The 15,923-nt window shown below is 36.0% G+C and overlaps 1 protein-coding gene across 2 annotated transcripts; it reads right to left on the minus strand.

The window, feature by feature from the left end:
* Positions 1 to 2,545: 2,545 nt before the first annotated feature.
* LOC132162467 (phosphoribosylaminoimidazole carboxylase, chloroplastic-like) lies at positions 2,546 to 15,573 on the minus strand. 2 transcript variants are annotated; one of them, XM_088510948.1, is made up of 17 exons: positions 15,311 to 15,573; positions 14,472 to 14,724; positions 13,258 to 13,473; positions 13,045 to 13,156; positions 12,563 to 12,625; positions 12,308 to 12,446; positions 8,027 to 8,082; positions 7,297 to 7,370; positions 6,985 to 7,132; positions 6,614 to 6,787; positions 5,985 to 6,072; positions 5,776 to 5,892; positions 4,977 to 5,074; positions 4,738 to 4,855; positions 4,552 to 4,646; positions 3,773 to 3,879; positions 2,546 to 3,640 (listed from the first exon to the last, which is right to left on the minus strand). In XM_088510948.1, the coding sequence occupies exons 2-17, from the start codon at positions 14,669 to 14,671 to the stop codon at positions 3,547 to 3,549; spliced, it is 1,899 nt and encodes a 632-aa protein (XP_088367074.1). In that variant the 5' UTR covers positions 14,672 to 14,724; positions 15,311 to 15,573; the 3' UTR covers positions 2,546 to 3,546. The 2 variants fall into 2 exon arrangements, with proteins under 2 accessions (XP_088367074.1, XP_088367075.1); XM_088510949.1 differs by lacking the exons at positions 14,472 to 14,724; positions 15,311 to 15,573 and having other exon boundaries at positions 13,045 to 13,160; positions 13,258 to 13,375.
* Positions 15,574 to 15,923: the final 350 nt, after the last annotated feature.

The following is a 15,923-nucleotide window of genomic DNA, read 5'->3' on the forward strand; positions in this document are numbered from 1 at the left end:
CTTGAAATGGCTTAGGTGCTACTCATGAAATGTTGAAGATTTTGGGCAGAATTTAGAGGGAGTTTATTCATTGTACAAGGACATGCCCATCACTTATTCAAAGATATTTGTCCCCTTACTGGTGGAGGAGTATAAGAGAATTCATAAATAAAGAATCTAAATAATATTATGTTAATAAGTGTAGGATATTGAGATGAGACATGGAAGAGACTCACGAATGTTTGAGCACATATTAATTATAAAATTGAGAAATCAAAGCTACTAATTTTGTGATCATCTTGGCCAATTAAAATTCTTCTAAATATGATGTAGTTGTTGTACTTATTGGACACTTTTAAGAGCATATTTAGGATTGTGTTAAAAAATAGAGTTTTTATGGGTAGTGATATACTGTACGCCGGGCAAATGTTTTTTTTTTAAAAAAAAAAAATTAAAATAATGAAATAATAATAATTTTTTTTTTTTTGGCCCGGCGTGCAATATATCATTACCCAGTTTTTATAGTTGAAAAGAAATTTTTAGAAAAACCTTATTTTTATACCTTTTTCAAAAAATGGTCAAAGTTAAAAAAGTAAAAGATATACTTTTAAAGTTTTTTACTAAACCGATTAGCTTTTTGCTTGAAACAATTTTTTTAGGTACTAAAAATGTTTTTTAAGCTTCCTAACGCAAGCCTAAGAGTATATTTGGGATTGCATTGTGAAGTAGATATTTTAAAGTAAAAAAATAAAAAGAACTTTTTAGAGAAAAACTTTAATTTTAAAATTTTCTTAAAAGTGTGCTTTGACCATTTTTAAAGTAAAAAAGTCAAATAAAGTACTTTTGAAATTTTTTACCAAGTGCGCGCTAAGGCCTGTTTGAGTGTGCATTTGAAGAGCCTAAAAGTGCATTTAACACTTAATAAATCCGTTTGAAGAAAAAAATTACCCGATTGGTAAAAAAAATTGAAAACGCTTTTAAGAGTCCAAAAAGCCTAAAAATGGCCAAAACACACTTTTAACAAAAACTTAAAAATGAAGCTTTTGCAAAAAAAATGTTTTTTTGATTAAAAAACTCTATTTCTCAAATGCAATTTCAAACATGCTCTAAAATAGCTTTTGAACCTATTTAACTCAATCTCAAATAGTCTCCAAGTATTAGTGCTAAAATATCAGGAGAGAACATTGAGGTGGTGTTTGGCAAAAGTCCCATGCAGCCTAGACACTGTTCAGTCAAAATTGTGGCTCCTTTTCCAGCCTAGACACTGTTGAGTCAAAATTGTGGCTCCTTTTCCTGACGTGCAATTACCCTATTACCCTTCAATTGTTTCTCAAAAAAATCTCAGCGCCCGGCCATTTCCTCCAGGTCCCTTCATTTCCCACGATTGGCGGTCTGAAATTCAAGAAGGGGGGCTTCTGCACACATATTGCAGACAGCAACACAAAATGAGCAGTCCCACGATTCCTGCCGGCAACAAGACTATTCCTTGTTACCTCATAATCAATCTTCCCAGAATCCTTTACACTACCAGAGCGGCTAGCAAGGCATGAGACTACAACATCAACAGAAACCCCTAAACTTTCCAAGGATTTCTCCCAAGAATCCAAATGGGTCACGTCTGAAAAGCACACACTGGCTCCCTTCAACTGATTCTAACTCTCTTCCTTGCTATTTCTACCTCTAATCCCACTCTTTTCTCTAGCAGTGGCTATAACATTGAACCCTCTACTAACCAACTCTTTAACCACAAATTTTCCAATATACCCAGTTGACCCCACTACCAGGACGTTGATATCTTTTGGGTTTTTGTTTCTGAAGGAAGATGGGGCGGCTTCAACAGCAGGGGCTGCTGAACATGTAATGGGTTTGAGTCTTTGAATGCTATATTTAAAGGGTTAGGATAATTTCAGAGATGAAGATGTTAGAGCATTAGGGATAGAGCTTACCTGAATCTGATTGATGAATTTGGGTTTTGAGAGGCTTTTCGGACGCGTGTTGGGGGGGGGGGGGGGGGGGTGGTTGTGTTGGGGAGACGCATACACACAAAATGTGGGATTTATGTCTGGAAAAATTTCAGAGAGAGGGGTAATATGGCAAAAAATATGCCAAATATTGAGGGGGAAACCGGTCAATAGCCCAGACACTAAACAGTGTCTGGGCCATGGCTTTTGCCAAACGAAGCCAAACAAAAAAGGTTTTCTTTTCAATCCATTTTGTTCTCTCTACTAAAACTGTAGAAAACTTAGTTTTGATTCACAATATTTAAAATATTTTGTATTGTAAACATAATGAGAGATAATATACCTGTGTATTTTGAAAAGAGGAATGACAGAGTTTTCTTTCAAACTGGGTTAAAGAAATTTCCTTCAGTCTAGTCTATAAAAATGACATGTACATTTTTTTAATAACATATGAGATGTATATAAATTTTTAATAAAGATTATTCTAATTTTGTCCCTGATATTAAAAAAGCATGTGTTTTTCACATGTTAAATAGACACATGTCATTTTTAAAGACTAGGTTAAAAGAAATTCATCCAATCCAGTTTGAGAAAAAACTCTATCCAAAGAGAAGTAACTGATCTAATTAACAACTAATTAAGTTCAAAGATGAAAAAACGAATAAATATTTTCTTACAAAAAATGATTCCCTATCAAAATGGTCCAATTTTGCAGGCTACTGCGGCTATGAATAAATTAAAAGGCTCAGCGTCGGTCTTGGATGAATTCAATGTTGAGGACCACGCGGCTCCAGTCATATTAATATGAATTACATCAGCTTCGTGGGGCTTCTCATTTTTTTTTTAAAATTATTTTTTTGGTTAATTGGTTTCATGGCTTACACAGTTTTACTCTTGCTGTAAGTAGTGGTTCTAAAAATTAAAAAAAAAAAGAAAAGAAAAGGAAATTACTGTTTATAAATTATCAAGAACTGGAGTCCTCTTTCTGAGTCGTATGTGCAGTAGAAGCTGCGGGGAAAGCTTGCTGCATCTTGCCATGGCTTTGGAGTGATTGCATTGCAACACGGCCAGCAATGGCCACAGCTGCATCCGGTATGTAGGAGCAAGGATTAGCAGATGATGTTGTGCAGTACTTGCTTTTAGAAAAACTCATTTGTGAAATGAAATCAGTGGATTTCTCTTATGTGATTCTGAACAATTTCTTTTTTTTTTTTTGGTATTTGAAAAGGCAATGGGGAGAGTTAGGGATGATGATGATGGAGGAAGGCATTATATATAGTCTCATCACTTACGGCTAAAAAAACCCTAAACTGGCAAGATCTAACAGAATTAGAATGGGTACAAGGCTTCTTCCCACGCCCACGCCCACACCCATTCCTCTCCTCTCTGTTTTCTCTATTTCTTTTCTTCTTGACCTCTCAGTTTCCATTGGCACTTTTTTGTATTCATGGTAGAAAATCTTGATCCACTTCCTACTTCATTATTTGGACAAATCCTTTTCTTCATTCTGAACTTTTCTGTGGCGGTGAGTGCCAAACTCAAACTTCCATAGTTACGTGTTGAACTCATGGGGAACATGGATACCACCGGAAGAGCGGTTTTGTACTTACAGATTCAGATAAGATTCCCAACCATCTTTCTCCAGCTTCTCTGCTTTTGTCAAGACACCATTCCTTGTGTCTTCTTGATATTGGCTCATTCTGCAAATAATATGAAACCCAGATAGTAAGTGCAGGATTATATGAACCAAATTTTTTAATTTCTTTCTTAGGTTTGTAACACACTGCGCGTCATTATTAACAAGTGAGAAAGAGAGAGAGAGAGAACGCAACCTAGCCAGTAGGTCAGCATCCTGAATCCCCAACATCCTTACGGCGAGCAAACCTGCATTGGTAGCATTGTTTATTGCAACTGTTGCAACTGGGACACCCCTTGGCATCTGCATAATCATAAAAGAGGAAAAATGTTTAAGGACTTTTTGCCTAAAAGAATTTTTTTTTTTTTTTTTCAATGGAAAAAATGGGGGAAAAGAGATCAAATATGAACTTGGAGATCACAACTAAAGCAAAATATTTTTCTCTGAGGCTCTACGGTCTGTTATTTTACGACTATGAAAGTCATTGTGTGAAAACTAACATGATTAAGCAAGCATCCGCATACTTCCACCATTCAGATGTATTTTTGCTAAATCACATATATTCTGCATTCGATTAACATGGTTCAAAAAAATCGCCTCCATCCACTTAAATTTTAGGAGCATTTTGCCAAGGAAATGTATGTGTAATCGTAGATAACAAAAGAACAAAGATAATATCTTTTTCCTGCCAATGCAAATCAAAGAATTAACTAGAATGTGCTCTCATCAAATAGGGTGAACTAAAAAAAAAAAAACAGAAAAGGGCATCTCTTAGATTTCAGGATTTGTGTCATAACGTGAGCTGGTACTACTAGGTGATGGGGTACTTAGGATTTTTCTAGGTCGAAGCAAAGTCATTTGAGATACAGTCAGAAATTGGGAATGCGGGACTTCGGTTAGCCGAGAGAAATAAAGGCGTCTATCAAGTGGTGATTTTGGGTAAATTAATAACGTAGAAGTCAAAAAAGGGTATACCTGCACAATGGATAGAAGTGAATCAAGCCCATCCAATGCAGAAGCACGCACGGGGACACCAATAACAGGCAAGGGAGTAAGTGCAGCTACCATACCTGCAAGTCATGACATAGCCTCAATTAATGCCAGTGAGACATTTGATGCATTATAACAGTATTTATGGAGTGTAGTTTAGATATAACATGCCTGGCAAGTGGGCTGCACCACCAGCACCAGCAATGATAATCTGAATGCCTCGCTCCTGAGCAGAGGAGGCATAAGTAAACATCATTTCAGGGGTCCGGTGCGCTGAAACTATTTTCACCTGCAAATTAGAATTGGAATATACAAGAAAACAGAATCAGTGATTGACGAATCCTTCCCCCACCCCCCCCCCCCCCCCGGCGAAAAAAAAAAATGTAATTCATGAAAAGTTGAAAGTTGACCTCATAAGGAACATCAAACATATTCAAAATCTTTGCAGCATCCTTCATAACAGGAAGATCAGAATCAGAGCCCATAATGATCCCAACATGTGGCGTTACTGCACTCAGAAAGGAGAACATTAATGCAATTTGAATGCAACAAACTTTCTTCTATATCATAACTTAAGGCATAAACTTCAAACAAAAAGAAAAATTCTTGGAACTATCATCAAAGTCGGAGCTGGAGCTTACATGTAAGCGTGGGATATCCCCCATCCCCCAAGGAGTAAAATCCATAAAATAGTGGGGAATGACAGCGGCAATCCCAAAGGAAGAAGTAATAGATCTTTTAAAAGGAAATTATATAATTTAAGCTCCAAACAGTTTGACAAACCATGCCTCCAAGTAATCCCCCCCTCTCCCTCCCTCCCTCCCACCCTCCCATCATTTCTCCACCATAGGAAAGAATGTTTTCTGTATCAAGAATATATCACCCATGAGCCTATAGCCCATAAATATAAAAGTGGCCTTCTGACCCGCAGAAATTACCCCAGGTATTTCCTGGAGTTCAGATAATTCAAACAACAAATAAATAAAGTCAACAAAGGCAATTATTGACTTAAGGAAAGAATGCTCCAAATAGACACACCAAAATCTAGCCTGATTGATCATATAGATGCATACTTCTGAGGAAAACTTTCAAAGTATTTGCAATAGACATGATGAACACAAACTACAAAGCATTTAGACAAAACTTACTTCTTCGTCCACAAGCATCATGGCATTCAGTAAACAACTATGACACCCTAAGGAAACTAACCTGCAGACTGACAATCAGAACCTTCTTCCTTCAGCATTGATTTTAACCGTTGTTCCACATCGCTCATGGAAGGTCCAACAATAGTGATATGGCCCATTTTTCTTTGCTTTCGTATTTCTGCAGTCATTGAAGCGATGCAGGCTACTGTCAATTATGAGAGAGAGAGAGAGAGAGAGAGAGAGAGAAAGAGGATGTAAGCAGAATCTAACCTGGTTTATCATACCAATGAACAGTAGCCCTTGGAATGCCCAATGCCCTTTTAATTAGTTGGTGAGCTAAAAAGAAACCAGGCTCACCCTGAAATTGAAAAAAAAAAAAAAAAAACACGCCAGTCGACAGTGTCCATGTTTAGATACATATTTTCACCAACATTTACAAGGTTCCCAAAGATAAAACAGATCGAAATGTGCAGTATGTGTTATGAAGACATAATTGTGATTTCTAGAATTTTCCTTGTGCAGAATGGTATACAATGTCAACCAGCTCAAGCACAGACTTCAACCCATACACTCGGTGCAACTTCAAACAAACTTCAAATAGAATATTTTCACTGGAGGCATATGACAGGAAATAGGTTGTCAACTATGTATATTTTTGTCCAGAGCTCAGGAAGAAATTTATTTTCCAATTTTTCTCTAAATATAAGAGAAATGACTTCAGCTTCATACTGTCATCATAAGTGCAAGACATCTCTCTTTCTCTGTCGCTCTCTCTCTCATAAGAAAATCTAACGAAATGACTCCAAGTGAAAAAATTATACAACTTATTTGTTACAAATATCAGATTGAAGAATAAACTAGAAGGGGAAGAATGGGAATAGAAATGAAAAGAACTTCACCTCATCTTCACCTAGTATATTGTACATGATGGCAGAGGGAACTTTCATTGATGGATCACCAAGTGGAAGACCAACAACAGCCCGCAAATGTTGTTCGAATTGTGAGGTGTAGCAGGACTCAATTGTGTGATGACCACTATTGTGAGGTCTAGGAGCCACTTCATTTAGCAGAATCTGTTGGGTTTAGATCATGAACTGATTAGTCAAAAGCAGAAAATTGCTGAAGCAAAAGATTGAAAGTAAAAAAAAAAATAAAAAAAAATGGTAAGTCAATGTAGCATCAAGAAGTAATAAATAATTTAGCAGTCAGTCATCCAAAAAAGAAGAAAAATAATCATTAGCAGTCTCAAAGAAAGAAGCGGAGATACAACCTGACCATCCCCGGTCAAAAACAATTCTACTGCAAATATACCAGCGCCCTCTAAAGAGCTAACAGCTCTGTAAGCAACATCAGTAGCACGTTTCCTAATCTCCCATGTCACATTAGCAGGTGCCTTGACTATGTGACAAATGTTTTCCCTGCAAGAGATCAAAGATCCTCACTGAGAAGTCTGAGATAAAAAGGGTTGCAAAAGTTAAAATGTCAATACCATCGGGTGAATGCTTCTCACATACTTCTAGATTATTTATGAATGAACCATAAAGGGAAAATGGACAATGTAAACACTGAATCTAGAACTTACTTGTGAATGGTTTCAACAACAGGATAGCACACAATAGAATTGTCTCTTCCTCTAGCTACAACGACAGCGAGCTCCTAAAGTTATTTCCCCAAAAAGAAGCAAAGAAAATCTATTAAGATGCTACATTTTCAGAGTTTCTAAAAGAAAAGAACCGATAGTTTAAAAACAAATAAAGGGTTTCATATCTGAACATATCAAAAAACAGAATGTTAAAGAAATTTGATATGAAAGCATGACCTGAATATGGTTTAAATTTCTGGCTTTAAAATTACTTTCATCAAATTAAAAGCAACGTCAGTACAGAAATGGACCTAAAATCCTAATGATAAAAGCTGCAGCATTATAATCAGATTTTTGTATAGACCTCAAAATTGTATAAAAGCAACAAAGTACAAATGCTTGCAAGTCAAAATGGAGAGGAGTTAGCCTAAAGAAACTAATTAAAATTTTATGCATCAAGTTGATGAGCATTCACCCTATAAATAATCATATGGAGAGTACTATCAAAGAAAAAAGTCCTCAAGTTCAACGTGCAAAAATAGGGACCTAGATAGAATGTGTATATGTTTACCTGCTAATATATTATTTCAGAAGCATATGTATGTTGCCAATAAGTCATATGCATATCAACAGAAGTTTAGAATATATGTGTATCACATTACACTATAAATAAAAACATAAATTTCAAAATACATGCAGATAGAAAAATAAATAGTATATGCTCATTAACCTTTACAAAAGGTGCCCACTTTTCAACATATAAACCACGACCGTATCCTCCAAGTGCTGCAAAAAAGTCCCAAACTTAAAAAGGAAATTCAAGTGGCCACTGCAAATTAGAAAACATAAAATATTGGTTCATGAAAAAAAAAAAAAAAAATCTAGAAAATGGTAGTAAGATGAGCTAAACTATATGAAACAGTACATAGATATAAAAGGTAGCTAGGATGAGGAATTTTTTTTAATAACTAATTGCAAATTCATTAAAAAGCTCAAAGACACAACCCAAGTACATAAGGAGTATACAAGATGAAAGTTTAGCTAGTAGCGGAGAAAATATCTAAGAAAGCATGAAAGTTTGAAATACTACAATTTGAGGCAACAACCCAAAGAAAGAGTCGTAAAGAATAAGGCCTTTAATTCCACTAAGGTCCTCTCGTGGTCCTCAAAGCTACAATCATCTCTTTTCCTCCATAAACATCACAAAGCTAAAACCTACCCCTTGGCACTCTCCAGCAGACAGAGAGATCTACTAGCCTTCTAGGCATAAACCAAACCAGCCCCTACACTGCTAAGATAGCATTCCAAAGAACACCTACAATCTCACAATGGAGTAAAAGATAGTCCATTGACTCCTCATTCTTCTTACACATGCAACACCACTCTCAAAGGAGCCTTATTCCACTAAAAAATAATCCTCCAAGGGAAATGAGTGTTATCATAGGGAACAAGAACCTTATAGTAAGATCTAACATCAAATAACCCTCTTTTGGAAGGAATCCAACAAAGTTTGTCCTCACCACCCCGTCTCACTCTAACGAAATACAGCAAAATGAAGAGTGAGGTACAGTTATCAATCTTCCAATCATGAGCCACTCTAAGAAAATTAATTTTCCATTGAAAGGAGGCACTAGAAAGCTCCAAATGGTCTCCCACAATGGTGTCCTTAAAACGGGCAATGCTAAACAAGTCCAAAAAAGATGTCTTGAGAGTTTGAGCCCCACACCAAACATCATGCCAAAAACAAATTTTGGAGTCATCCCCCATCTCAAATCTAGTCTGGCTAGACAACTCCCCCCAACCCCATGTGACCCATGAACCTCATTAAAACACAACCCACCCCAAGCAATGTCATATTTAGAATCCCAAACCACCCTCCATAAGGTCTCTCTCACATGAATGTAGCGCTACAAGCACTCCAGGAGAGCCTGATTGAACACAAGTAAATTCCAAACCCCAAATAGTTATCAGATCTGGGCCTTGTCAGCATTAAGGCTTTCACCACCTCAAAGACCTCATCATCCTCAAAGGGTTTCTCCAACCAATTGATTTGAACAATGGTAGAATTGCACAATATGATGTATGGTCCCTGATTGATCTGAACAAACTGAACCATTAACCACTAGTTGCTCATTGGAATTATTCCTTCTATTCGAATTGGCCACTTGGTGGAAGAACTTTGTGCAGTTGTCACCCTCTCTTAACCACAATGCCCTCGATTTTTGCCTCCGTCTCACCTCCTCCAAAAGCATAATCCTCCCCAATTCATTAGTCACTGCAGCCTTCAACATTATCTCCTCCTTAACTAAACCTCTCTCTTCCTCCAAACCATTTGGGATCCATAAATCAACCAAAAAAAGTTTCTTTTTCTCTATATTTCCAAAATCTTCCTCATTCCATGCTTTTAAATCAGATTTTAGGGCCTTAAGTTTGCAGGCTATGATGTAACTCGGAGCACCCTAAAAGTGATAAGAGGACCACCACAGTTTCATGCCATCTACAAAACCCTCTGGCTTTAGCCACATGTTCTCGAATTTGAAGTGTCTTTTAGCTCTAGGAATGCCTCGACAATTGAGAGGAATGGAAAAATGATCTGAACAAAGTCTAGGTAGCCTCTTCCGAAGCAAATTAGGGCATTGGGATTCCCAAGTTGGGGAAACTAGGAATCTATTGATCCTAGACCTGGAGGGAGGGGCTCAGAATTGGACATACTCAAAATGACTTAGAGGAGAGGAGATACTGCAGCAACTCACTGTGATTCCGACTGCCAATAGAGACATTTTTCAGAGAATAGATTTTACTCTACCAGTAAGAAATGAGCTAGGTGCAAAATACAGATATAGGTGGAGGCTAAAACAACGTGCAAGCTACTAGAAAAAGGTTTAACCAAAATTGTGTATGAATGTAAGAAAACCCAAAGATAGCTTTCAACCACAAAAGCAAATGAGTTCTGTAATCATATCAAGAATTCATTACTGTAGAAACTAATAAGAGATCTACACACCAATAATATAGGAATGATGACAATCACTCAATTGTAATGAAACCATCTAGGGGTAACAAATTTTCCATCAGAACAACCTGAAACAAACACGCTTTCAACATTATATTTCTGTCCACAATCAGTCTCCTGCATGATTTATGCCTATTGCCAAATGCCTTCCAGCTAAAAACCAGCTTGGCACTGTTGTTCAACCCAATTTTGTCTTCAATAGGAGTGGAAAATACCAAGCTGAAGGACCTACAATTTTTGGGTCTGGTTCTTATCTCTAAGAACCATTTAGAATCAATGCACTCTAATTGCTTGATCCAGACCCACTGAATATCAAATATCAACAAGACAGGTCACTAATGTGAACAGATGGAAGCTTCTGCCCTCTGCTCCAACAAAAACCGAATCTATTTTCCGATCCAAAGAGAAGAAAGGAACCGAAAAAAAAAAAAAAAAAAAATAGAACACATTGAAAACCTAATGTCCTGTAGTAAGAGCACTCGTCCACAAGCAACTGATGTATAAAACCAGCAGCTTATAGGTAATAAAATCAAACTAAACATATTTTGGAAGTAATTAAACTTTATATCATAAAAGAGACATGAGCACACTATTAGATTTCATATCCTGGTAAAATTAACTAAATAAAAGGAAATTTACAAAAGAATATCTGAAGGACAAAATATTTTTGGATGAGATTATGATGCAATGGTAATGACATTAGCATTTGTGTTGGATAAAATTTATGATACAGTGGTAAAGACATTAGCCATTTAGGTGAGAAAAAAAAAGTACACAGTAGCAAAAAATCTCATTGTCTGAAAATAATCCTCAATTTGGCAATGGGCCATATCCATTACGGCGCCTATACAGAAATTCTACATCTACCTTTGTAATTGTACAAGGTAGTGATGTGGGCCATAAGATCCTCACTATGACACACAGAACTCTTTTGTTTTATTCAGTGTCAAAGAAGGAAACCCTTGAATCATGTGACAAAATATTCATAACACACTTTTTTTTTTTTTTTTTGGATTAGTAAATATTCCATTAAAAAACACAAAGGAGCAGAATCCTAGTATACAAGATGTATACAAGAAAATACCCAAAAGCAAGAACTAAACATATATGAAGTTAAACACACACACAAGATACTCATAAGCTCCAAAATATTCTAACGTCTGTTCCCCAGTAAGGAAGGAATAAAAGAAATTGCCAATATCCCTCAAAACACTAAAACATATATGATGGAAAAGAAATTTCCGATATCCCTCAAAACACTACAACATATATGAAGCAGTACATCATGAAAAGGAACAAATATATGATACCAAAGTTAAACCAGACATGGAAGTATTGTTATGCGTGTTGAGATATTGACAAAATACCTTCCCTCTTATGAACAAAATTTCAATACCGACCAAAGAAAGCAAGGCCTAACTACAGCCATAATTGATATACACTAACAGGGCTGCATTCATCTAAACAGTTTTGTTTTCCTCAATTTGGGTTCATTTGTTTTACCATTAAAAAAAAGAAAAAAGAAAAAAAAAATTCTAAACTGAAAATTAGATTTTACCCTTCTCTCCATCCATAATTTTTTTGATAAGTAATGTCAAATTTTATTAAAAGTGTGAGGCGGCCCTATGCACACAGGAAGTATGCAAAAGGAATACCAAGAAAGAGAAAACAAAAAGGAAACGAAGACCCACAAAAGCCTAAAATAACAACCAAAGCGACATCCCCCACCCTCACACTTAAAACCCACCAAAAACTACAAGACATCCCAACAACACAAGCCAAAAACTACAAGAAGACACCCTTCTCTCCAGCCATAATGTTTTCAATCCAACACATATGTAGAATACCAAACAAGAAAAGGTAATAATTTGCTTCTTTTAGTTAATGGCAGCAAAAGAGATAAGCAGAGCATTACATGCTTATAATTCAATTTAGATACTAAATTATAAGAAATTCCTACAATTATAGTACTTAATCTTTAGTAACTGAACGTGTTACCATTTACAGCAGAAGAGAGTTCCCCTTCACTGCCAGCAACAGCATTTCCACGCCCATCATAAGCCAACCTTTTGCTCTTAATCATAAGAGGATAGCCAAACAGGTCACCTGCTCTCTTGGCACCTTCAAGATCATCTATCTGTCTTAGCCATGTTTCATGATCAATGAATCAAAATATCTTCAATGGATATTAAGTGTAAAAGGTGAAATGATTAGCTAAATCCTTCAGTTAGATACTAATGAAATGTACCCAACCTGCATAAACTCAGGAAGTGGAATGGCATGCTGAGAAAAATGAACTTTTTGGAGATATTTGTCCTGTAAGAATAAAAAAATGTATAATCAACATTTTATTTCAAAGAGATATGAATCAATATGTACAAAAAATCATCATTCATTTTAGTATAACAAAAGGGAGAAAACAGTTTTAGCACATTGCAAACTAAACCTAAATCATTATCAGATGTACACAATTTAGATAACAGTGAACCTGATAATGATTTCACAAAAACAAGTACTTGCAAGAAAAGCCTAAAATTAAAGGAAGGGTGGGCATCTACTGCAGCGCCAAAAATCCACAAGGATCCCCATTTGTGATGATACAAAATAGAAGGCATTTCCTCAAAAGGAAAAAGCCTCATGCATAAGAAAATGAATCCACATGACTTCTTATTTGTAGTTATGTTCTACATGATGGCACTAGAAACAAAAATTCCAAAATATAGAGAATGGCATACCTGAATTATTCGGATAGTAGAGGCTTTAGGTTGGCAATCCACTCCTCGTTTCTCAAGTATCTCTAGGGTCGCAACATCAACATGTTCAATTTCAACGGTTAATACTCCGCATCTATCTACCAAAAACATAGACATTATTATTATCAGATAATCACAAAAGATGTAGGGCAACAGGTAAGAAAATAAATGTCATCAATCTCATAAAAATTTAACCTCTTTGCAAATTCCTGGACCGTAGCACTGTCATCAAAGCTTCCGACCATATGATGATAAGAAAGTGCACTTGCAGGGCAGTTCTCGAGCGGATCCAATACCATTACTTTAATGGCCATTTGTGATGCTGCTTGACATAACATACGACCCAGTTGCCCTCCTCCCAGAACTCCAACAATCATATCGGATAGTCCATGTACAGGTGCATCGTCTTTCCTAAACATACAATTATTGTAGTGGAAGATTCTGTGTTAAATAAATCTTTCATCTCCCAAATAATTTTCAATAATATCACTAGGTTCTTTCATATAATTCCATGCAATAGCCAATAAACTTTTTATTTTTTTATTTTTTTTATTTTACAAATAAACGCAATTTATTACAAAACGCAAAAGGTACAGCGTAAGTGTTGGAAGTATATGAGAGAAACGCTTAGCTAGAAGAAGAAAGAAGATTAAAAAAATTAAATTAAAAATTAAAAAAAAAATGCCTGCTGGGAAAAATTTGTGTCTAAAATAGCGGTCCAATGGAACAGAGTTTTGAAGAAAAAATCTTTTTAACTCCACTACTATCCGTTCACAGTTTTCAAAATTCCGATCATTTCTTTACATCTTCCATATAGCAGAATTCCGTATCCTACCAAAATGCCCTTTCCAGCATGCGAGGAGTGGTAGCCAATAAATATGTTGAAAAGAATTGAAATCTCATTACTTAATTTCACATTTTCCTCATTTATTATTTTAGAAATGAGATACATTAGAAAACAAAACATGTAACATAACATCCATAATTCTTTTCTTATTCTTTGACTGTTTCAAACATTGATAAAGACCCGGCACAAATAATATTAATACATAATCATATTAAGAGAATTGCTCACAATACAATAGGTAAAAAAATGTTTATTATCTTAAAGATGATATATATATATATATATATATATATATATATATATATATATATATAGTTCATCATCGGCCTAGTAAAAAAATCACTAAGGCAACGCTTGCTTAGCATTTTCCAAGTACTATTTTCTTTATTTTTTGAATTTTTTTTTTAATTTCTAAAAGGCCAAAAAAAATTGCTGAGCTTTTGGGTCTGCCTGCTAGCCAAACAGTGCCTTGTCTATTCAAATTCCAATATTATAAAGCAGAAAAGTAATAAGTTTCGGAAACAAAAGCGCTCATTGCAGGTATATAATCTGGCTTACATACCTGGGTGAGGTGTCGTGACTGTCACGTGCCGCCCCACAAGCCAAGAGTAGATTTGTGTGCTTGGAAGTCTGCTTGATTAGACGCTTTTCTTGGGTACTGTGGTCCATTGAGAAGCTTGGTCTTATTGGCGGAGCCAAACGCGGCCTGAAGCAGAGATTGGAAGCGAAGAGAGAGTCGGCAGTTGCGGTTTGGTGGAGCATTTCTCTCTGAGGGTTTGAATTGTATACTAAATGCCCAGCAGCCAAAACAGAGCCTAAGAAAGAAAACTACTAACGTGATCAGAGCCAACTGCTCTAACCGTTGCCTGGCATATAATTACTTACGATAAGAGAAACTTCTGCTTGTCTCTTACTTTGTTGAAAAAAAAAAAAAAACCCGAAAAAATAGAAGTGGGATTTCCTGTTCCACTCCTAACCCCTCGACAGTGATTCTGATACTATTTAGTGTAGCATTGCAAGTATTCGAACCAAAAAAAGAACTGCACTTAATCTACACAAGCTACTTATCCGTTGAAGGAATTTAACAAATTTAAGAGCTATGAAGTTCAATTAAGCATCCAATTTTTCGCTCCAAAAGCACTTATTAGTAATACTAAGAAGCTCAGAATTTGCAATTCACAAATCAAAAGTTAAAATGAAGGAAGAAAACGAAGTTCCAAAGAATCAAATGACAAACGAAGCTACATAAAGTTTAACAGCAGAGCCAATGTATCGATAGCAGAACAAGAAAAGCTTATTGGGGCTCGTACATTTATGATTTATTGTTTTTCAAAGCAGAAAATGGTTCGTACATTTATCTTTTTTAGATGAAAAGATAAATGAAGAAAAAGAGACGAAAACCTTTTCTGGGTGACAATTAGATATTCAATCCGAACGAGCTGCAGCGAAAACTTTCCTTAGGTTTCTCAGAAAAACCAAACGAGTGCAAAGAGGTTACGTTCAGGAAAATAGATCCAGGGGCCTTGATGTGCACAAACCCTAAGCAAGAGAGAGATATGATACCCTTTCAGAGGTTGAAGGAACAGAGAGAGAGAGAGGGAGGGAGGGATTCTAGTGAGAAGGGTGATTTCCGCGGGACCTAAACCAGAGTGGGAGCGTCTGAGTGGGAGAGAGAGAAAGAGGGTGAGATTGGGAAAACACTGAAAATGACTCAAATACCCTAACTTTAAAAAAAAAAAAAAAAAGTAATTTTCGGGTATACAAAAGACACGACACTCTTAAAAACTGGGTTTGAGAAATTCTTACAACCCAAAGAATTTTTTTTTATCTTAGATTACAAAATAAACCGAGAATATAGAGTCTCTTTGAGACCCAAATTAAATTCTCCTCTACCCAATACAATCCCTATAGCCACAAATAGAAAGTCATACATTAAATGATAAGGGCATAATGATTATAAATGTGTCCAATAATATATTATCCAACAAAAACCCCACAATATTACACTACACCC

Source organism: Corylus avellana, chromosome 10 (genome assembly GCF_965113065.1).
Source record: "Corylus avellana chromosome 10, dhCorAvel1.hap1.2, whole genome shotgun sequence".
NCBI lineage: Eukaryota > Viridiplantae > Streptophyta > Magnoliopsida > Fagales > Betulaceae > Corylus > Corylus avellana.

Excerpts from the sequence above, each read along its gene's own strand:
- LOC132162467 (XM_088510948.1), bottom strand. The coding sequence starts at position 14,671 with ATGCTCCACCAAACCGCAACTGCCGACTCTCTCTTCGCTTCCAATCTC. Across the intron at positions 13,474-14,471 it reads AGTCACGACACCTCACCCAG|GAAAGACGATGCACCTGTAC; the intron begins GTATGTAAGCCA and ends TTGTATGTTTAG. Across the intron at positions 7,133-7,296 it reads GTTGTTGAAACCATTCACAA|GGAAAACATTTGTCACATAG; the intron begins GTAAGTTCTAGA and ends GATCTCTTGCAG.